Source organism: Oncorhynchus mykiss, chromosome 16 (genome assembly GCF_013265735.2).
Source record: "Oncorhynchus mykiss isolate Arlee chromosome 16, USDA_OmykA_1.1, whole genome shotgun sequence".
Classification (NCBI taxonomy): Eukaryota; Metazoa; Chordata; class Actinopteri; order Salmoniformes; family Salmonidae; genus Oncorhynchus; species Oncorhynchus mykiss.
In genome coordinates, this window is record NC_048580.1 from 13,589,193 (window position 1) to 13,613,003 (window position 23,811).

A 23,811-nucleotide genomic window follows, 5' to 3' on the forward strand; every position below is an offset into this window, starting at 1 on the left:
CTTTTTCTATGTTATATTTCTATGTCTTGGCCGGGTATGGTTCTCAATCAGGGACAGCTGTCTATCGTTGTCTCTGATTGAGAACCATACTTAGGTACTCTTTTCCCCCACCTGTTTTGTGGGAAGTTAACTTTGTCTTTGTTCAGGGCACATAGTCCAAAGCGTCACGGTTTGGTTTTTGTTCTTTGTTTTGTCGGCGTAATTTTTGATCATCATTCTATCATTCTTAGACGGAAGAAGTTTGGATCCACCAAGAGTCTTCCCTGAGCTGGCTGTCCAGCCAAACAGGGAAGAGCAGCCTTTCAGAGTTCCTCTGTAAAGATGGGAGAACCTTCCAGAAGGGCTACCATCTCTGAAGCACGCGACCAATCAGGCTTTTATGGTAGAGTTGCCAGACGGAAGCCACTCCTCAGTAAAAGGCACATGACAGCCCGCTTTTAGTTTGCCAAAAGGAACCTAAAGGAATCCCAGACCATAAGAAACAAGATGTTCTGGTCTGATGAAACCAAGATTGAACTCTTTTGCCTGAATGCCAAGCGTCACGTCTGGAGGAAACCTGACATCATCCCTACGGTGAAGCATGGTGATGGCAGTATCATAATGCTGTGTGGATGTTTTTCAGCTGCAGGGACTGGGAGACTAGTCAGGATCGAGGGAAAGATGAACGGAGCAATGTACAGAGAGATCCTTGATGAAAACCTACTCCAGAGCGCTCAGGATCTCAGACAGGGGCAAAGTTTCCCCATCCAACAGCACAACGACCATAAGCACACAGCCAAGACAACGCAGGAGTGGCTTCGGGACAAGTCTCTGAATGTCTTTGAGTGGCCCAGACAGAGCCCGGCCTGACACCCTAGGCCCACTTCAATTTGCTTACCGCTCCAATACATCCACAGATGATGCAATCGCAATGCACGCTGACCTATCCCATCTGGACATGAGGAATACCTATGTAAGAATGCTGTTCATTGACTATAGCTCAGCATTCAACACCATAGTACCCTCCAAGCTCATCATTAATCTTAAGGCCCTGGGTCTGAACACCGCCCTGTGCAACTGGGTCCTGGACTTCCTGATGGGCCACCACCAGGTGGTGAAGGTAGGAAAAAAACACCTCCACTTCGCTGATACTCAACACTGGGGCCCCACAAGGATGCGTGCTCAGCCCCCTCCTGTACTCCCTCCAACTCAATCATTAAGTTTGCAGACAACACAACAGTAGAAGGCCTGATTACCAACAATGATGAGACAGCCTACAGGGAGGAGGTTAGGGCCCTGGGAGTGTGGTGCCAGGAAAATAACCTCTCACCCAACATCAACAAAACAAAAGAGTAGATTGTGGACTTCAGGAAAGGGCAGAGGGAGCAGCCCGGTGTCCACATCGATCGGATGGCAGTGGAGAAGGTGGAAAGCTTCAAGTTCCTCAGAGTACATATCACTGACAAACTGAAATGGTCCACCCACACAGATAGTGTGGTGAAGAAGCATCTCTTCAACCTCAGGAGGCTAAAGAAATGTGGCTTGGCACCTAAAACCCTCACAAACTTCTACAGATGCACAATTGAGAGCATCTTGTCGGGCTGTATCACCGTCTGGTATGGGAACTGCACCGCCCGCAACCGCAGGGCTCTCCAGAGGTCATTGGCAAACTTCCATGATCATTGGCAAACTTCAGAAGGGCCTGGCCATGCGCTGGCTTGAGCAGGGGGACCTTGCGTGCGCTGCAGGATTTTAATCCATGAGTTCAAACAGGTGCAGTTAATACAGGTAATGAGTGGAGAACAGGAGGGCTTCTTTAAGAAAAAGTAACAGGTCTGTGAGAGACGGAATTCTTACTGGTTGGTAGGTGATCAAATACTTATGTCATGAAATAAAATGCAAATGAATGACTTAAGAATCATACAATGTCATTTTCTGGATTTTTGTTTTAGATTCCGTCTCTCACAGTTGAAGTGTACCTATGATACAAATTACAGACCTCTACATGCTTTGTAAGTAGGAAAACCTGCAAAATCGTCAGTGTATCAAATACTTGTTCTCCCCACTGTATATGGCAAGCACGTATCAGTTTCGTTTTCCTTTCTGCTAAATGAAAAGCTTTGATTTCACAGGATGTGGGTAGTGTTTCTGAGTGTTATTATCTCAATACTGTTGCCTTCCTTCTCTGCCATTGACTGTAAAATGAGGTAAGAATTTTACAAAAATTATAACATATTTGAATGACATGCACATACATAATCTCTCTCTCTAATGTACTTAATATAACACAATAATAAACAATGTTGTTGTGTTATGAGTGAGAAAGAGAGAGTGGAGTTATGGTGGACTGAACACTTTGCTGCAGAACGTCTCAAGATAAAAGCAGAATATTCCATTTTTGTAAATTTGACTAAATATTAGCACTTCAATCCACCTACTCGTGTGCAATAACCTTCCATCTGGATAACACAAAACAAATTATAAGGCTAGAGAAATGTATCGACCAATATTACCAATATAATCAACACTCAAACATGTTGGAAAGTAAGCATGGTGAAACAATCCCCAAAAGAAAACACAAATCCTTGATAACTATTGTAAAATATCCTGTGTCCATAAAATGTACATAGGTTCAGATCTTTTGTGAAACAGCACAGTTAAAAATATATGGCAAATAAAAATGTAACTGGATGGTCTTCTGAGATAGATCAGAGGGGTTGAGGGTAGATGAAGGAAAAACAAACAAAAGATAACTATTGTAAAATATATTGTGTCCGTAAAGTGTATAAAGTACGTATAAGCTGGAAGTAGAAACCTATGTGTTGTCGTCCATTAGTTTACTCCAATTAGGGGAGAGTGGTAAGGTTAGGGGAAAATAATAAAGAAATATATATTTTTTTTAAAGATATACAGTACCAGTCAAAAGTTTGGACACACCTACTCATTCCAGGGTTTTTCTATTTACTACATCAAACTATAAAATAACACATATGGAATCATGTAGTAACCAAACAGTGTAAAACAATATATATTATATTTGAGATTCTTCAAAGTAGCCACCCTTTGCCTTGATGAGAGCTTTGCACACTCTTGACATTCTCTCAACGAGCATCATGAGGTAGTCACCTGGAATTAATTTCAATTAACAGGTGTGCCTTGTTAATATCTGGAATTTCTTTCTTTCTTAATGCGTTTGAGCCAATCAGTTGTGTTGTAACAAGGTAGGGGTGGTATACAGAAGATAGCCCCATTTGGTAAAATACCAAGTCCATATTATGGCAAGAACTGCAAAAATAAGCAAAGAGAAACGACAGTCCATCATTACCTTAAGACATGAAGGTCAGTCAATACGGACAATTTCAATAATTTCAATAACAATAGTTTCTTCAAGTGCAGTCGAAAAACCATCAAGCGCTATGATGAAACTGTCTCTCATGACGACCTCCACAGGAATGGAAGACCCAGAGTTACCTCTTCTGCAGAGGATATATTCATTAGATTTACCAGCAACAGAAAAAGCAGCCCAAATAAATTCAAGCAACAGACATATCTCAACATTAACTGCCAACAAGTGCTCAGCATATGTGGGAACTCCTTCAAGACTGTTGGAAAAGCATTCCAGATGAAGCTGGTTGAGAGAATGCCAAGAGTGTGCAGTGCTGTCATCAAAGCAAAGGGTGGCTATTTGAAGAACCACAAATATAAAATGTATTTTGATTTGTTTAACACTTTTTTGGTTAATACATAATCCCATACATGTTATTTCATAGTTGTGATGTCTTCACTATTATTCTACAATGTAGAAAAAAGTAAAATAAAGAAAAACTCTTGAATGAGTATGTGTGTCCAAACCTTTGACTGGTACTGTCCATGCTGTTGTGATGATGATGAGGATGATGATGGCTGATAACAACGACAACAATGATGGGCTAATAATAATATTATAATAACAAATACTAATGGGTATTTTTCTTTTTTCTCATAGCGCTTCTGTCACAACAGATATGGAAGTGAAGCTGAAAGCACTTGAGTGTCACTTTACATGGGGAATAGAAAAGGATGACATCAAGGACCGGGACAGCCTCCCTGAAAAACTTCTGGATCGCATCATGAAGTTCAGCACTCTGAACCATGCCATATATTTCAACTTACTAGCCTTTCTGAGCCACCTGGAGGAAAACAATGTTAGTGCTCTTGAGTATCTCCACAAGGCTGAGAGTGCATTGAAGAATAGACAGGATGATACAGAGTTACTGGTAACCTATGCTAACTTTGCATGGGTTCACTATCACTCAGGGAACATGAATGATGTGGATGCCTACATTGGAAAGCTGGAAAACATCAATAAGGGTGTTACGACTGCTATTCAAGGCAGCTTACCTTCAATACATGGTGAGAAGGCTTGGAGTTTTCTAAGGCTTGGGGGACTATTTTATTTGGGGGCAAAGGAGAGCTTTCAGAAAGCTCTTAAGGAAGAACCAGACAATGCATCCTTCAATGTGGGCTATGCCATGGTCCTGTACAGGTTGGAGGGATTAGCCATGGATGGAACAGAGAGATTGGCGCATACTGAAGGTGCTACTCAGCTAAGGAAAGCCTTATCCTTAGAGCCCGATAACACTGAAATCATGGTCCTACTAGCTGTGCAGCTTCAAAACCAAAGTCGACATGAGTCCATGAAACTCATCAAAGAGGCCCTCAGACTGTCTCCTGACGTGCCTCACGTCACATATTACTTGGCCCAGTATTGCAGGCATGCGGACATCAATGAGACCCTGGAGGTTTTGGAGGAAGCTGTCAAACTGTCTGTAAACTCCCCCTTCATGCATTACCAAATCGGCCTGTGTCACAAACAGCAGTTCCACCAGATGTCTGAGCAGAAGAGGGAAGGGAGATGGGTCAACGCACGCCAGATAAGAGAGAAGATGGAGCTCTGCATCCATCACTTCTCCAGAGCTGTGGAACTGAAGCCATCCAACGTCCAATTCAGGTTGAACCTGGCTGAGGCTTACGGAGACAACTACCAGCTGGAGGAGGCGATGAAGATCTTCACCATCCTGCTGAAAGATGAGTCCCTTAGTGACTCAGACAAGCAGCAATGCCACTCCTGTTTCGGACGGTTTCTGTACTACAAGAAGAAAGACGTGTATGGTGCTGTGACCCAGTTCAAAAAGGCCTACCAGATTCCGATTGAGAGTTGGCACAGGAATAAGGCTAGGAAGATACTGATGCAGATAGCAGAGTGGTGTCAGACTAAAAAGAAGACAGTTGGTGATGCCTCTGAGATTTTGGAATTCCTCGCAATTGAAGACAAAAAAGGCAGGAATGCTGAAGAGCCAAGGAGAGTCGAGGTGCACTCTTCAGACACAGATGACCTTACAGATGCCCTAGGCAAAGGAATGAAACTGATATGATATAGGGGAGACCGGTGATGGTTGTCACAGTGCTAATTACTCCCAATTGAAATGGCGCTGTGTAATAATTGGAAGGTTAAAATGTATGAATTTGAAAGAACTCATCCACCTGGTCAATTTATGTCAACATGACAAAACATTGTGGTGAGATGAATTTGTGTTTTTCATAGGTAAAAGTTTTTTTAAAAAGTATGACATTTTCTTTGTAAATGTTTGAATTATCAGAGTATCCATGAACAAGGATGTTTGTTGAAAAAAGGAAAGGGAGAGATATTTAAATTCCTAGGTCAAGTCATGGGGTAACTAACATCTTAATTAGCATTGGGGGGTGGTGTAGTTGGGGATGGTTGTCACATGGAATACGGGGTTGGTTGTCACTTTCAACATTGCCACCCCCCGGTATACAATAAATTGCAAGCTATTTTGTTCTTGTGATATAAAGAGCTCCCTTCGTTGCTTTTCTCTCAAACACACATGTTTTCTGTCACACACCCACACACGCATGTGCAAGCACACACACACAAATTCACTGAAAATGTCACGTGTTATCCTCACGGCATAAAATGCTGAATTTTGTTAGAAATATTGTTTGATCAAGTAAAGGAATAAGCTACTAGCAAATATTGTGACAACCAACCCCATACTGTGTGACATCCAAACCCGCAATGGGACTGGTTGTCACAAGTGGACAGAGTGTGTTTGATGGCTTTTAACTCCATGTTGGGATAAGATAAGAGGATAAAAACAGGTCCCCATTTCAACCCATGACCTTGGTCTTTCTCCTAACATCGAAAAGAGTCTTGTAAGATATACTGGTGCTGAGAAATACACATATTGTTACACAACACATGGCTTATTGGAGTACTGCTACATGCATTTTAAATGGTTTTAATCATAAAGTGTAACAGTAACTTCAAGTTGCGTGCATTTTTCTTATGTTCGATTTTTTTGTGTAAAATTCCAACATGTATTTTTTTTAATTAGAATGTATTACTTTAGGAAAACATGTTTTTATGTCTTTGGATGTGTCACCTTTCAGGTAGTTGATTAGATATCTTCACCGACCGTTCAACTGTTGTTGCTCTTGTAACTGGCATTAACATTGTGAAAGAGATAATAAAACATACTGCCATAAACTTGATGATCTTTGAGCTTGTTAACGTGCTTCTTTCTACTTAATATCCTAAGTAGAATGCTGCTGATTTTTCTGCTCTATTTTGACTGAGCATTTGCCACGGATGGAGCCCAAACTTTAAGCACACTGTATGTTTTTACATCTCAATAGCTTTGCCCCTCTACACCAAAACATACTGGGTTGTTTGGTTGACCCAACTGCTGGTTTGCAGGCGATGGGTCACTTAGTTGGGTTGTTCTCTTTAAAAACTGTTGGGTTATTGATGCTGGGTGCTGGGTTGTCGCTGATGGGTTACTGAGATCAGAACACTGGAGGTGTAGTTTATTAGGGGTGTGGCTTTCAGGTAGTTATTTTTAGCCACCAGTGAGAGTAAATGTCATTCCTATTCATCTGTTCTGTTGTATAGTTATCAAATGTTAAGGTCGAACATTGATCATGTTGTAGTTTCAATGACGCTTACAGAAGAGTACGAGTTCCCGAAAAGTTCCTTAACCTGGCAGTGTGTCAGGGGGTCCTCTCCTAGAATTTGTTGAGCATCTAAAGGTAATTTAAAGATTTTTACACAATCCAATATGCTGTCTCCGTTTAGAACAAAAAGTAAGCAAAAATACCCACAGTCATCAAGCTAGGTAAGAGATCATTATTCAAAATGCTTACGTGATTAATAAGACTGAACTAGACCAAAGGTAATTCAATAATAAATATTGTGTTGCACCTTTGACCAAGAGCCTAACAACTGAACAACTCTTGAAAAAAATACAAAGACTTTTGATTGTCTTTATTAAAACTCTCTATATAAAAATTTTCCCAGACCGACCAGCCAGCCCTAGCCGCCTGCACGCCCAACCCCCACCAGTTTAGTCAATAACTCAACTCCCTCGCAACACAATTTCCTTCCCAGTTCACAACATTCATTTTTTAAATTGGAAACAAAAAAAATCATTAAAAGAAACATATACACCGCAAATATAAAGTACATTAACACACAGAAACAGCAAATCCGCCATAAAATGTATCTCACTGTCACGTTCTGACCTTAGTTTATTTTTATGTCTTCGTGTTAGGTGGGCAGGGCGTGAGTTGGGGTGGGTAGTCTATGTTCTTTTTCTATGTTATATTTCTATGTCTTGGCCGGGTATGGTTCTCAATCAGGGACAGCTGTCTATCGTTGTCTCTGATTGAGAACCATACTTAGGTACTCTTTTCCCCCACCTGTTTTGTGGGAAGTTAACTTTGTCTTTGTTCAGGGCACATAGTCCAAAGCGTCACGGTTTGGTTTTTGTTCTTTGTTTTGTCGGCGTAATTTTTGAATAAAGAGAAAATGTACGCTTACCATGCTTCACCTTGGTCCAGTCCTTCAGCCAGCCGTGACAGAACGTCCCATCACCAACGGACCAAGCAGCATAGTAAGGTGGACTCCTGGACATGGGAGGATGTTCTGGACGGCAAGGGAGTCTACACATGGGAGGAGATCAGGTGGAGAACAGGTGGAGGCAGCTAGGAGAGCAGAGGCAGCCGGAGAAAGGAACCAGCGGTATGTGGGAACACGGCTGGCAAGGAAGCCCGAGAGGCAGCCACCTCATGAAGCTGGTTGAGAGAATGCCAAGAGTGTGCAAAGCTGTCATCAAGGCACAGGGTGGCTATTCGAAGAACCACAAATAAAACATTTATTTTGATTTGTTTAACACTTTTTTGGTTAATACATAATCCCATACGTGTTATTTCATAGTTGTGATGTCTTCACTATTATTCTACAATGTAGAAAATAGTAAAAAGAAAGAAAAACCACTGAATGAGTAGGTGTTCTAAAACGTTTTACCGGTTGTGTAAGTATTCAGACCCATTGCTATGAGACCCGAAATTGAGCTCAGGTGCATCCTGTTTCCATTGATCATCCTTGAGATGTTTCTACAACTTGATTGGGGTCAACCTGTGGTAAATTCAGTTGATTGGACATGGTCCCAAAGTTGACAGTGCATGTCAGAGCAAAAAACAAGCCATGAGGTTGAAGGAATTGTCTGTAGACCCCCGAGACAGAATTGTGTCAAGTTACAGATCTGGGGAAGGGTACCAAAAAAATGTCTGCAGCACTGAAGGTCCCCAACAACACAGTGGCCTCCATCATTCTTAGACGGAAGAAGTTTGGATCCACCAAGAGTCTTCCCTGAGCTGGCTGTCCAGCCAAACAGGGAAGAGCAGCCTTTCAGAGTTCCTCTGTAAAGATGGGAGAACCTTCCAGAAGGGCTACCATCTCTGAAGCACGCGACCAATCAGGCTTTTATGGTAGAGTTGCCAGACGGAAGCCACTCCTCAGTAAAAGGCACATGACAGCCCGCTTTTAGTTTGCCAAAAGGAACCTAAAGGAATCCCAGACCATAAGAAACAAGATGTTCTGGTCTGATGAAACCAAGATTGAACTCTTTTGCCTGAATGCCAAGCGTCACGTCTGGAGGAAACCTGACATCATCCCTACGGTGAAGCATGGTGATGGCAGTATCATAATGCTGTGTGGATGTTTTTCAGCTGCAGGGACTGGGAGACTAGTCAGGATCGAGGGAAAGATGAACGGAGCAATGTACAGAGAGATCCTTGATGAAAACCTACTCCAGAGCGCTCAGGATCTCAGACAGGGGCAAAGTTTCCCCATCCAACAGCACAACGACCATAAGCACACAGCCAAGACAACGCAGGAGTGGCTTCGGGACAAGTCTCTGAATGTCTTTGAGTGGCCCAGACAGAGCCCGGCCTGACACCCTAGGCCCACTTCAATTTGCTTACCGCTCCAATACATCCACAGATGATGCAATCGCAATGCACGCTGACCTATCCCATCTGGACATGAGGAATACCTATGTAAGAATGCTGTTCATTGACTATAGCTCAGCATTCAACACCATAGTACCCTCCAAGCTCATCATTAATCTTAAGGCCCTGGGTCTGAACACCGCCCTGTGCAACTGGGTCCTGGACTTCCTGATGGGCCACCACCAGGTGGTGAAGGTAGGAAAAAAACACCTCCACTTCGCTGATACTCAACACTGGGGCCCCACAAGGATGCGTGCTCAGCCCCCTCCTGTACTCCCTCCAACTCAATCATTAAGTTTGCAGACAACACAACAGTAGAAGGCCTGATTACCAACAATGATGAGACAGCCTACAGGGAGGAGGTTAGGGCCCTGGGAGTGTGGTGCCAGGAAAATAACCTCTCACCCAACATCAACAAAACAAAAGAGTAGATTGTGGACTTCAGGAAAGGGCAGAGGGAGCAGCCCGGTGTCCACATCGATCGGATGGCAGTGGAGAAGGTGGAAAGCTTCAAGTTCCTCAGAGTACATATCACTGACAAACTGAAATGGTCCACCCACACAGATAGTGTGGTGAAGAAGGTACAACAGCATCTCTTCAACCTCAGGAGGCTAAAGAAATTTGGCTTGGCACCTAAAACCCTCACAAACTTCTACAGATGCACAATTGAGAGCATCTTGTCGGGCTGTATCACCGTCTGGTACGGGAACTGCACCGCCCGCAACTGCAGGGCTCTCCAGAGGTCATTGGCAAACTTCCATGATCATTGGCAAACTTCAGACGGGCCTGGCCATGCGCTGGCTTGAGCAGGGGGACCTTGCGTGCGCTGCAGGATTTTAATCCATGAGTTCAAACAGGTGCAGTTAATACAGGTAATGAGTGGAGAACAGGAGGGCTTCTTTAAGAAAAAGTAACAGGTCTGTGAGAGACGGAATTCTTACTGGTTGGTAGGTGATCAAATACTTATGTCATGAAATAAAATGCAAATGAATGACTTAAGAATCATACAATGTCATTTTCTGGATTTTTGTTTTAGATTCCGTCTCTCACAGTTGAAGTGTACCTATGATACAAATTACAGACCTCTACATGCTTTGTAAGTAGGAAAACCTGCAAAATCGTCAGTGTATCAAATACTTGTTCTCCCCACTGTATATGGCAAGCACGTATCAGTTTCGTTTTCCTTTCTGCTAAATGAAAAGCTTTGATTTCACAGGATGTGGGTAGTGTTTCTGAGTGTTATTATCTCAATACTGTTGCCTTCCTTCTCTGCCATTGACTGTAAAATGAGGTAAGAATTTTACAAAAATTATAACATATTTGAATGACATGCACATACATAATCTCTCTCTCTAATGTACTTAATATAACACAATAATAAACAATGTTGTTGTGTTATGAGTGAGAAAGAGAGAGTGGAGTTATGGTGGACTGAACACTTTGCTGCAGAACGTCTCAAGATAAAAGCAGAATATTCCATTTTTGTAAATTTGACTAAATATTAGCACTTCAATCCACCTACTCGTGTGCAATAACCTTCCATCTGGATAACACAAAACAAATTATAAGGCTAGAGAAATGTATCGACCAATATTACCAATATAATCAACACTCAAACATGTTGGAAAGTAAGCATGGTGAAACAATCCCCAAAAGAAAACACAAATCCTTGATAACTATTGTAAAATATCCTGTGTCCATAAAATGTACATAGGTTCAGATCTTTTGTGAAACAGCACAGTTAAAAATATATGGCAAATAAAAATCTAACTGGATGGTCTTCTGAGATAGATCAGAGGGGTTGAGGGTAGATGAAGGAAAAACAAACAAAAGATAACTATTGTAAAATATATTGTGTCCGTAAAGTGTATAAAGTACGTATAAGCTGGAAGTAGAAACCTATGTGTTGTCGTCCATTAGTTTACTCCAATTAGGGGAGAGTGGTAAGGTTAGGGGAAAATAATAAAGAAATATATATTTTTTTTAAAGATATACAGTACCAGTCAAAAGTTTGGACACACCTACTCATTCCAGGGTTTTTCTATTTACTACATCAAACTATAAAATAACACATATGGAATCATGTAGTAACCAAACAGTGTAAAACAATATATATTATATTTGAGATTCATCAAAGTAGCCACCCTTTGCCTTGATGAGAGCTTTGCACACTCTTGACATTCTCTCAACGAGCATCATGAGGTAGTCACCTGGAATTAATTTCAATTAACAGGTGTGCCTTGTTAATATCTGGAATTTCTTTCTTTCTTAATGCGTTTGAGCCAATCAGTTGTGTTGTAACAAGGTAGGGGTGGTATACAGAAGATAGCCCCATTTGGTAAAATACCAAGTCCATATTATGGCAAGAACTGCAAAAATAAGCAAAGAGAAACGACAGTCCATCATTACCTTAAGACATGAAGGTCAGTCAATACGGACAATTTCAATAATTTCAATAACAATAGTTTCTTCAAGTGCAGTCGAAAAACCATCAAGCGCTATGATGAAACTGTCTCTCATGACGACCGCCACAGGAATGGAAGACTCAGAGTTACCTCTTCTGCAGAGGATATATTCATTAGATTTACCAGCAACAGAAAAAGCAGCCCAAATAAATTCAAGCAACAGACATATCTCAACATTAACTGCCAACAAGTGCTCAGCATATGTGGGAACTCCTTCAAGACTGTTGGAAAAGCATTCCAGATGAAGCTGGTTGAGAGAATGCCAAGAGTGTGCAGTGCTGTCATCAAAGCAAAGGGTGGCTATTTGAAGAACCACAAATATAAAATGTATTTTGATTTGTTTAACACTTTTTTGGTTAATACATAATCCCATACATGTTATTTCATAGTTGTGATGTCTTCACTATTATTCTACAATGTAGAAAAAAGTAAAATAAAGAAAAACTCTTGAATGAGTATGTGTGTCCAAACCTTTGACTGGTACTGTCCATGCTGTTGTGATGATGATGAGGATGATGATGGCTGATAACAACGACAACAATGATGGGCTAATAATAATATTATAATAACAAATACTAATGGGTATTTTTCTTTTTTCTCATAGCGCTTCTGTCACAACAGATATGGAAGTGAAGCTGAAAGCACTTGAGTGTCACTTTACATGGGGAATAGAAAAGGATGACATCAAGGACCGGGACAGCCTCCCTGAAAAACTTCTGGATCGCATCATGAAGTTCAGCACTCTGAACCATGCCATATATTTCAACTTACTAGCCTTTCTGAGCCACCTGGAGGAAAACAATGTTAGTGCTCTTGAGTATCTCCACAAGCCTGAGAGTGCATTGAAGAATAGACAGGATGATACAGAGTTACTGGTAACCTATGCTAACTTTGCATGGGTTCACTATCACTCAGGGAACATGAATGATGTGGATGCCTACATTGGAAAGCTGGAAAACATCAATAAGGGTGTTACGACTGCTATTCAAGGCAGCTTACCTTCAATACATGGTGAGAAGGCTTGGAGTTTTCTAAGGCTTGGGGGGCTATTTTATTTGGGGCAAAGGAGAGCTTTCAGAAAGCTCTTAAGGAAGAACCAGACAATGCATCCTTCAACGTGGGCTATGCCATGGTCCTGTACAGGTTGGAGGGATTAGCCATGGATGGAACAGAGAGATTGGCGCATACTGAAGGTGCTACTCAGCTAAGGAAAGCCTTATCCTTAGAGCCCGATAACACTGAAATCATGGTCCTACTAGCTGTGCAGCTTCAAAACCAAAGTCGACATGAGTCCATGAAACTCATCAAAGAGGCCCTCAGACTGTCTCCTGACGTGCCTCACGTCACATATTACTTGGCCCAGTATTGCAGGCATGCGGACATCAATGAGACCCTGGAGGTTTTGGAGGAAGCTGTCGAACTGTCTGTAAACTCCCCCTTCATGCATTACCAAATCGGCCTGTGTCACAAACAGCAGTTCCACCAGATGTCTGAGCAGAAGAGGGAAGGGAGATGGGTCAACGCACGCCAGATAAGAGAGAAGATGGAGCTCTGCATCCATCACTTCTCCAGAGCTGTAGAACTGAAGCCATCCAACGTCCAATTCAGGTTGAACCTGGCTGAGGCTTACGGAGACAACTACCAGCTGGAGGAGGCGATGAAGATCTTCACCATCCTGCTGAAAGATGAGTCCCTTAGTGACTCAGACAAGCAGCAATGCCACTCCTGTTTCGGACGGTTTCTGTACTACAAGAAGAAAGACGTGTATGGTGCTGTGACCCAGTTCAAAAAGGCCTACCAGATTCCGATTGAGAGTTGGCACAGGAATAAGGCTAGGAAGATACTGATGCAGATAGCAGAGTGGTGTCAGACTAAAAAGAAGACAGTTGGTGATGCCTCTGAGATTTTGGAATTCCTCGCAATTGAAGACAAAAAAGGCAGGAATGCTGAAGAGCCAAGGAGAGTCGAGGTGCACTCTTCAGACACAGATGACCTTACAGATGCCCTAGGCAAAGGAATGAAACTGATATGATATAGGGGAGACCGGTGATGGTTGTCACAGTGCTAATTACTCCCAATTGAAATGGCGCTGTGTAATAATTGGAAGGTTAAAATGTATGAATTTGAAAGAACTCATCCACCTGGTCAATTTATGTCAACATGACAAAACATTGTGGTGAGATGAATTTGTGTTTTTCATAGGTAAAAGTTTTTTTAAAAAGTATGACATTTTCTTTGTAAATGTTTGAATTATCAGAGTATCCATGAACAAGGATGTTTGTTGAAAAAAGGAAAGGGAGAGATATTTAAATTCCTAGGTCAAGTCATGGGGTAACTAACATCTTAATTAGCATTGGGGGGTGGTGTAGTTGGGGATGGTTGTCACATGGAATACGGGGTTGGTTGTCACTTTCAACATTGCCACCCCCCGGTATACAATAAATTGCAAGCTATTTTGTTCTTGTGATATAAAGAGCTCCCTTCGTTGCTTTTCTCTCAAACACACATGTTTTCTGTCACACACCCACACACGCATGTGCAAGCACACACACACACAAATTCACTGAAAATGTCACGTGTTATCCTCACGGCATAAAATGCTGAATTTTGTTAGAAATATTGTTTGATCAAGTAAAGGAATAAGCTACTAGCAAATATTGTGACAACCAACCCCATACTGTGTGACATCCAAACCCGCAATGGGACTGGTTGTCACAAGTGGACAGAGTGTGTTTGATGGCTTTTAACTCCATGTTGGGATAAGATAAGAGGATAAAAACAGGTCCCCATTTCAACCCATGACCTTGGTCTTTCTCCTAACATCGAAAAGAGTCTTGTAAGATATACTGGTGCTGAGAAATACACATATTGTTACACAACACATGGCTTATTGGAGTACTGCTACATGCATTTTAAATGGTTTTAATCATAAAGTGTAACAGTAACTTCAAGTTGCGTGCATTTTTCTTATGTTCGATTTTTTTGTGTAAAATTCCAACATGTATTTTTTTTAATTAGAATGTATTACTTTAGGAAAACATGTTTTTATGTCTTTGGATGTGTCACCTTTCAGGTAGTTGATTAGATATCTTCACCGACCGTTCAACTGTTGTTGCTCTTGTAACTGGCATTAACATTGTGAAAGAGATAATAAAACATACTGCCATAAACTTGATGATCTTTGAGCTTGTTAACGTGCTTCTTTCTACTTTGCTCCAAAAACCAACCAACCTTGTCAAATAAGACAATAATATTTTGATGTTGTTCACATTTAAAGATACATTCCTTAACTAAATAAAACATATTTCATTACAGATATTAACAAGTGTAGTGATTGGATAGGCTATGTAGGCCTAATGCAATTTCCCTGCGAATTCTTCAAGGCCACGAATAAAAGAAAGCTTGCTTCAGATTAAAAAGTCAAAGTGAGAGATCATGAATCAGTCTCTTAACGTCGTAATATCCTAAGTAGAATGCTGCTGATTTTTCTGCTCTATTTTGACTGAGCATTTGCCACGGATGGAGCCCAAACTTTAAGCACACTGTATGTTTTTACATCTCAATAGCTTTGCCCCTCTACACCAAAACATACTGGGTTGTTTGGTTGACCCAACTGCTGGTTTGCAGGCGATGGGTCACTTAGTTGGGTTGTTCTCTTTAAAAACTGTTGGGTTATTGATGCTGGGTGCTGGGTTGTCGCTGATGGGTTACTGAGATCAGAACACTGGAGGTGTAGTTTATTAGGGGTGTGGCTTTCAGGTAGTTATTTTTAGCCACCAGTGAGAGTAAATGTCATTCCTATTCATCTGTTCTGTTGTATAGTTATCAAATGTTAAGGTCGAACATTGATCATGTTGTAGTTTCAATGACGCTTACAGAAGAGTACGAGTTCCCGAAAAGTTCCTTAACCTGGCAGTGTGTCAGGGGGTCCTCTCCAAGAATTTGTTGAGCATCTAAAGGTAATTTAAAGATTTTTACACAATCCAATATGCTGTCTCCGTTTAGAACAAAAAGTAAGCAAAAATACCCACAGTCATCAAGCTAGGTAAGAGATCATTATTCAAAATGCTTACGTGATTAATAAGACTGAACTAGACCAAAGGTAATTCAATAATAAATATTGTGTTGCACCTTTGACCAAGAGCCTAACAACTGAACAACTCTTGAAAAAAATACAAAGACTTTTGATTGTCTTTATTAAAACTCTCTATATAAAAATTTTCCCAGACCGACCAGCCAGCCCTAGCCGCCTGCACGCCCAACCCCCACCAAATTAGTCAATAACTCAACTCCCTCGCAACACAATTTCCTTCCCAGTTCACAACATTCATTTTTTAAATTGGAAACAAAAAAAATAATTAAAAGAAACATATACACCGCAAATATAAAGTACATTAACACACAGAAACAGCAAATCCGCCATAAAATGTATCTCACTGTCACGTTCTGACCTTAGTTTATTTTTATGTCTTCGTGTTAGGTGGGCAGGGCGTGAGTTGGGGTGGGTAGTCTATGTTCTTTTTCTATGTTATATTTCTATGTCTTGGCCGGGTATGGTTCTCAATCAGGGACAGCTGTCTATCGTTGTCTCTGATTGAGAACCATACTTAGGTACTCTTTTCCCCCACCTGTTTTGTGGGAAGTTAACTTTGTCTTTGTTCAGGGCACATAGTCCAAAGCGTCACGGTTTGGTTTTTGTTCTTTGTTTTGTCGGCGTAATTTTTGATCATCATTCTATCATTCTTAGACGGAAGAAGTTTGGATCCACCAAGAGTCTTCCCTGAGCTGGCTGTCCAGCCAAACAGGGAAGAGCAGCCTTTCAGAGTTCCTCTGTAAAGATGGGAGAACCTTCCAGAAGGGCTACCATCTCTGAAGCACGCGACCAATCAGGCTTTTATGGTAGAGTTGCCAGACGGAAGCCACTCCTCAGTAAAAGGCACATGACAGCCCGCTTTTAGTTTGCCAAAAGGAACCTAAAGGAATCCCAGACCATAAGAAACAAGATGTTCTGGTCTGATGAAACCAAGATTGAACTCTTTTGCCTGAATGCCAAGCGTCACGTCTGGAGGAAACCTGACATCATCCCTACGGTGAAGCATGGTGATGGCAGTATCATAATGCTGTGTGGATGTTTTTCAGCTGCAGGGACTGGGAGACTAGTCAGGATCGAGGGAAAGATGAACGGAGCAATGTACAGAGAGATCCTTGATGAAAACCTACTCCAGAGCGCTCAGGATCTCAGACAGGGGCAAAGTTTCCCCATCCAACAGCACAACGACCATAAGCACACAGCCAAGACAACGCAGGAGTGGCTTCGGGACAAGTCTCTGAATGTCTTTGAGTGGCCCAGACAGAGCCCGGCCTGACACCCTAGGCCCACTTCAATTTGCTTACCGCTCCAATACATCCACAGATGATGCAATCGCAATGCACGCTGACCTATCCCATCTGGACATGAGGAATACCTATGTAAGAATGCTGTTCATTGACTATAGCTCAGCATTCAACACCATAGTACCCTCCAAGCTCATCATTAATCTTAAGGCCCTGGGTCTGAACACCGCCCTGTGCAACTGGGTCCTGGACTTCCTGATGGGCCACCACCAGGTGGTGAAGGTAGGAAAAAAACACCTCCACTTCGCTGATACTCAACACTGGGGCCCCACAAGGATGCGTGCTCAGCCCCCTCCTGTACTCCCTCCAACTCAATCATTAAGTTTGCAGACAACACAACAGTAGAAGGCCTGATTACCAACAATGATGAGACAGCCTACAGGGAGGAGGTTAGGGCCCTGGGAGTGTGGTGCCAGGAAAATAACCTCTCACCCAACATCAACAAAACAAAAGAGTAGATTGTGGACTTCAGGAAAGGGCAGAGGGAGCAGCCCGGTGTCCACATCGATCGGATGGCAGTGGAGAAGGTGGAAAGCTTCAAGTTCCTCAGAGTACATATCACTGACAAACTGAAATGGTCCACCCACACAGATAGTGTGGTGAAGAAGCATCTCTTCAACCTCAGGAGGCTAAAGAAATGTGGCTTGGCACCTAAAACCCTCACAAACTTCTACAGATGCACAATTGAGAGCATCTTGTCGGGCTGTATCACCGTCTGGTATGGGAACTGCACCGCCCGCAACCGCAGGGCTCTCCAGAGGTCATTGGCAAACTTCCATGATCATTGGCAAACTTCAGACGGGCCTGGCCATGCGCTGGCTTGAGCAGGGGGACCTTGCGTGCGCTGCAGGATTTTAATCCATGAGTTCAAACAGGTGCAGTTAATACAGGTAATGAGTGGAGAACAGGAGGGCTTCTTTAAGAAAAAGTAACAGGTCTGTGAGAGACGGAATTCTTACTGGTTGGTAGGTGATCAAATACTTATGTCATGAAATAAAATGCAAATGAATGACTTAAGAATCATACAATGTCATTTTCTGGATTTTTGTTTTAGATTCCGTCTCTCACAGTTGAAGTGTACCTATGATACAAATTACAGACCTCTACATGCTTTGTAAGTAGGAAAACCTGCAAAATCGTCAGTGTATCAAATACTTGTTCTCCCCACTGTATATGGCAAGCACGTATCAGTTTCGTTTTCCTTTCTGCTAAATGAAAAGCTTTGATTTCACAGGATGTGGGTAGTGTTTCTGAGTGTTATTATCTCAATACTGTTGCCTTCCTTCTCTGCCATTGACTGTAAAATGAGGTAAGAATTTTACAAAAATTATAACATATTTGAATGACATGCACATACATAATCTCTCTCTCTAATGTACTTAATATAACACAATAATAAACAATGTTGTTGTGTTATGAGTGAGAAAGAGAGAGTGGAGTTATGGTGGACTGAACACTTTGCTGCAGAACGTCTCAAGATAAAAGCAGAATATTCCATTTTTGTAAATTTGACTAAATATTAGCACTTCAATCCACCTACTCGTGTGCAATAACCTTCCATCTGGATAACACAAAACAAATTATAAGGCTAGAGAAATGTATCGACCAATATTACCAATATAATCAACACTCAAACATGTTGGAAAGTAAGCATGGTGAAACAATCCCCAAAAGAAAACACAAATCCTTGATAACTATTGTAAAATATCCTGTGTCCATAAAATGTACATAGGTTCAGATCTTTTGTGAAACAGCACAGTTAAAAATATATGGCAAATAAAAATCTAACTGGATGGTCTTCTGAGATAGATCAGAGGGGTTGAGGGTAGATGAAGGAAAAACAAACAAAAGATAACTATTGTAAAATATATTGTGTCCGTAAAGTGTATAAAGTACGTATAAGCTGGAAGTAGAAACCTATGTGTTGTCGTCCATTAGTTTACTCCAATTAGGGGAGAGTGGTAAGGTTAGGGGAAAATAATAAAGAAATATATATTTTTTTTAAAGATATACAGTACCAGTCAAAAGTTTGGACACACCTACTCATTCCAGGGTTTTTCTATTTACTACATCAAACTATAAAATAACACATATGGAATCATGTAGTAACCAAACAGTGTAAAACAATATATATTATATTTGAGATTCTTCAAAGTAGCCACCCTTTGCCTTGATGAGAGCTTTGCACACTCTTGACATTCTCTCAACGAGCATCATGAGGTAGTCACCTGGAATTAATTTCAATTAACAGGTGTGCCTTGTTAATATCTGGAATTTCTTTCTTTCTTAATGCGTTTGAGCCAATCAGTTGTGTTGTAACAAGGTAGGGGTGGTATACAGAAGATAGCCCCATTTGGTAAAATACCAAGTCCATATTATGGCAAGAACTGCAAAAATAAGCAAAGAGAAACGACAGTCCATCATTACCTTAAGACATGAAGGTCAGTCAATACGGACAATTTCAATAATTTCAATAACAATAGTTTCTTCAAGTGCAGTCGAAAAACCATCAAGCGCTATGATGAAACTGTCTCTCATGACGACCGCCACAGGAATGGAAGACTCAGAGTTACCTCTTCTGCAGAGGATATATTCATTAGATTTACCAGCAACAGAAAAAGCAGCCCAAATAAATTCAAGCAACAGACATATCTCAACATTAACTGCCAACAAGTGCTCAGCATATGTGGGAACTCCTTCAAGACTGTTGGAAAAGCATTCCAGATGAAGCTGGTTGAGAGAATGCCAAGAGTGTGCAGTGCTGTCATCAAAGCAAAGGGTGGCTATTTGAAGAACCACAAATATAAAATGTATTTTGATTTGTTTAACACTTTTTTGGTTAATACATAATCCCATACATGTTATTTCATAGTTGTGATGTCTTCACTATTATTCTACAATGTAGAAAAAAGTAAAATAAAGAAAAACTCTTGAATGAGTATGTGTGTCCAAACCTTTGACTGGTACTGTCCATGCTGTTGTGATGATGATGAGGATGATGATGGCTGATAACAACGACAACAATGATGGGCTAATAATAATATTATAATAACAAATACTAATGGGTATTTTTCTTTTTTCTCATAGCGCTTCTGTCACAACAGATATGGAAGTGAAGCTGAAAGCACTTGAGTGTCACTTTACATGGGGAATAGAAAAGGATGACATCAAGGACCGGGACAGCCTCCCTGAAAAACTTCTGGATCGCATCATGAAGTTCAGCACTCTGAACCATGCCATATATTTCAACTTACTAGCCTTTCTGAGCCACCTGGAGGAAAACAATGTTAGTGCTCTTGAGTATCTCCACAAGGCTGAGAGTGCATTGAAGAATAGACAGGATGATACAGAGTTACTGGTAACCTATGCTAACTTTGCATGGGTTCACTATCACTCAGGGAACATGAATGATGTGGATGCCTACATTGGAAAGCTGGAAAACATCAATAAGGGTGTTACGACTGCTATTCAAGGCAGCTTACCTTCAATACATGGTGAGAAGGCTTGGAGTTTTCTAAGGCTTGGGGGACTATTTTATTTGGGGGCAAAGGAGAGCTTTCAGAAAGCTCTTAAGGAAGAACCAGACAATGCATCCTTCAATGTGGGCTATGCCATGGTCCTGTACAGGTTGGAGGGATTAGCCATGGATGGAACAGAGAGATTGGCGCATACTGAAGGTGCTACTCAGCTAAGGAAAGCCTTATCCTTAGAGCCCGATAACACTGAAATCATGGTCCTACTAGCTGTGCAGCTTCAAAACCAAAGTCGACATGAGTCCATGAAACTCATCAAAGAGGCCCTCAGACTGTCTCCTGACGTGCCTCACGTCACATATTACTTGGCCCAGTATTGCAGGCATGCGGACATCAATGAGACCCTGGAGGTTTTGGAGGAAGCTGTCGAACTGTCTGTAAACTCCCCCTTCATGCATTACCAAATCGGCCTGTGTCACAAACAGCAGTTCCACCAGATGTCTGAGCAGAAGAGGGAAGGGAGATGGGTCAACGCACGCCAGATAAGAGAGAAGATGGAGCTCTGCATCCATCACTTCTCCAGAGCTGTGGAACTGAAGCCATCCAACGTCCAATTCAGGTTGAACCTGGCTGAGGCTTACGGAGACAACTACCAGCTGGAGGAGGCGATGAAGATCTTCACCATCCTGCTGAAAGATGAGTCCCTTAGTGACTCAGACAAGCAGCAATGCCACTCCTGTTTCGGACGGTTTCTGTACTACAAGAAGAAAGACGTGTATGGTGCTGTGACCCAGTTCAAAAAGGCCTACCAGATTCCGATTGAGAGTTGGCACAGGAATAAGGCTAGGAAGATACTGATGCAGATAGCAGAGTGGTGTCAGACTAAAAAGAAGACAGTTGGTGATGCCTCTGAGATTTTGGAATTCCTCGCAATTGAAGACAAAAAAGGCAGGAATGCTGAAGAGCCAAGGAGAGTCGAGGTGCACTCTTCAGACACAGATGACCTTACAGATGCCCTAGGCAAAGGAATGAAACTGATATGATATAGGGGAGACCGGTGATGGTTGTCACAGTGCTAATTACTCCCAATTGAAATGGCGCTGTGTAATAATTGGAAGGTTAAAATGTATGAATTTGAAAGAACTCATCCACCTGGTCAATTTATGTCAACATGACAAAACATTGTGGTGAGATGAATTTGTGTTTTTCATAGGTAAAAGTTTTTTAAAAAAGTATGACATTTTCTTTGTAAATGTTTGAATTATCAGAGTATCCATGAACAAGGATGTTTGTTGAAAAAAGGAAAGGGAGAGATATTTAAATTCCTAGGTCAAGTCATGTGGTAACTAACATCTTAATTAGCATTGGGGGGTGGTGTAGTTGGGGATGGTTGTCACATGGAATACGGGGTTGGTTGTCACTTTCAACATTGCCACCCCCGGTATACAATAAATTGCAAGCTATTTTGTTCTTGTGATATAAAGAGCTCCCTTCGTTGCTTTTCTCTCAAACACACATGTTTTCTGTCACACACCCACACACGCATGTGCAAGCACACACACACACAAATTCACTGAAAATGTCACGTGTTATCCTCACGGCATAAAATGCTGAATTTTGTTAGAAATATTGTTTGATCAAGTAAAGGAATAAGCTACTAGCAAATATTGTGACAACCAACCCCATACTGTGTGACATCCAAACCCGCAATGGGACTGGTTGTCACAAGTGGACAGAGTGTGTTTGATGGCTTTTAACTCCATGTTGGGATAAGATAAGAGGATAAAAACAGGTCCCCATTTCAACCCATGACCTTGGTCTTTCTCCTAACATCGAAAAGAGTCTTGTAAGATATACTGGTGCTGAGAAATACACATATTGTTACACAACACATGGCTTATTGGAGTACTGCTACATGCATTTTAAATGGTTTTAATCATAAAGTGTAACAGTAACTTCAAGTTGCGTGCATTTTTCTTATGTTCGATTTTTTTGTGTAAAATTCCAACATGTATTTTTTTTAATTAGAATGCATTACTTAAGGAAAACATGTTTTTATGTCTTTGGATGTGTCACCTTTCAGGTAGTTGATTAGATATCTTCACCGACCGTTCAACTGTTGTTGCTCTTGTAACTGGCATTAACATTGTGAAAGAGATAATAAAACATACTGCCATAAACTTGATGATCTTTGAGCTTGTTAACGTGCTTCTTTCTACTTTGCTCCAAAAACCAACCAACCTTGTCAAATAAGACAATAATATTTTGATGTTGTTCACATTTAAAGATACATTCCTTAACTAAATAAAACATATTTCATTACAGATATTAACAAGTGTAGTGATTGGATAGGCTATGTAGGCCTAATGCAATTTCCCTGCGAATTCTTCAAGGCCACGAATAAAAGAAAGCTTGCTTCAGATTAAAAAGTCAAAGTGAGAGATCATGAATCAGTCTCTTAACGTCGTAATATCCTAAGTAGAATGCTGCTGATTTTTCTGCTCTATTTTGACTGAGCATTTGCCACGGATGGAGCCCAAACTTTAAGCACACTGTATGTTTTTACATCTCAATAGCTTTGCCCCTCTACACCAAAACATACTGGGTTGTTTGGTTGACCCAACTGCTGGTTTGCAGGCGATGGGTCACTTAGTTGGGTTGTTCTCTTTAAAAACTGTTGGGTTATTGATGCTGGGTGCTGGGTTGTCGCTGATGGGTTACTGAGATCAGAACACTGGAGGTGTAGTTTATTAGGGGTGTGGCTTTCAGGTAGTTATTTTTAGCCACCAGTGAGAGTAAATGTCATTCCTATTCATCTGTTCTGTTGTATAGTTATCAAATGTTAAGGTCGAACATTGATCATGTTGTAGTTTCAATGACGCTTACAGAAGAGTACGAGTTCCCGAAAAGTTCCTTAACCTGGCAGTGTGTCAGGGGGTCCTCTCCTAGAATTTGTTGAGCATCTAAAGGTAATTTAAAGATTTTTACACAATCCAATATGCTGTCTCCGTTTAGAACAAAAAGTAAGCAAAAATACCCACAGTCATCAAGCTAGGTAAGAGATCATTATTCAAAATGCTTACGTGATTAATAAGACTGAACTAGACCAAAGGTAATTCAATAATAAATATTGTGTTGCACCTTTG

The 23,811-nt window shown here is 41.3% G+C and overlaps 2 protein-coding genes and 1 pseudogene across 2 annotated transcripts; all 3 read left to right on the plus strand.

Annotated features, from left to right (window-relative positions):
• The first annotated feature begins 2,009 nt into the window (after nt 1-2,009).
• LOC118939509 (interferon-induced protein with tetratricopeptide repeats 5-like) lies at nt 2,010-5,910 on the plus strand. Its single transcript, XM_036946234.1, has 2 exons — nt 2,010-2,186; nt 3,965-5,910. Exons 1-2 carry the CDS (start codon nt 2,113-2,115, stop codon nt 5,391-5,393), a joined length of 1,503 nt encoding a protein of 500 aa, XP_036802129.1. The 5' UTR covers nt 2,010-2,112; the 3' UTR covers nt 5,394-5,910.
• Nucleotides 5,911-10,444: 4,534 nt separating this feature from the next.
• LOC118939510 lies at nt 10,445-14,973 on the plus strand (annotated as a pseudogene).
• Nucleotides 14,974-18,324: 3,351 nt separating this feature from the next.
• LOC118939511 (interferon-induced protein with tetratricopeptide repeats 5-like) lies at nt 18,325-22,687 on the plus strand. Its single transcript, XM_036946235.1, has 2 exons — nt 18,325-18,501; nt 20,280-22,687. The coding sequence occupies exons 1-2, from the start codon at nt 18,428-18,430 to the stop codon at nt 21,706-21,708; spliced, it is 1,503 nt and encodes a 500-aa protein (XP_036802130.1). The 5' UTR covers nt 18,325-18,427; the 3' UTR covers nt 21,709-22,687.
• Nucleotides 22,688-23,811: the final 1,124 nt, after the last annotated feature.

Bases quoted from the DNA above. Each gene is read 5' to 3' on its own strand.
- LOC118939509 (XM_036946234.1), top strand. From the start codon at position 2,113: ATGTGGGTAGTGTTTCTGAGTGTTATTATCTCAATACTGTTGCCTTCC. The intron at 2,187-3,964 runs GTAAGAATTTTA...TTTTTCTCATAG, and splicing joins GCCATTGACTGTAAAATGAG to CGCTTCTGTCACAACAGATA.
- LOC118939511 (XM_036946235.1), top strand. From the start codon at position 18,428: ATGTGGGTAGTGTTTCTGAGTGTTATTATCTCAATACTGTTGCCTTCC. The intron at 18,502-20,279 runs GTAAGAATTTTA...TTTTTCTCATAG, and splicing joins GCCATTGACTGTAAAATGAG to CGCTTCTGTCACAACAGATA.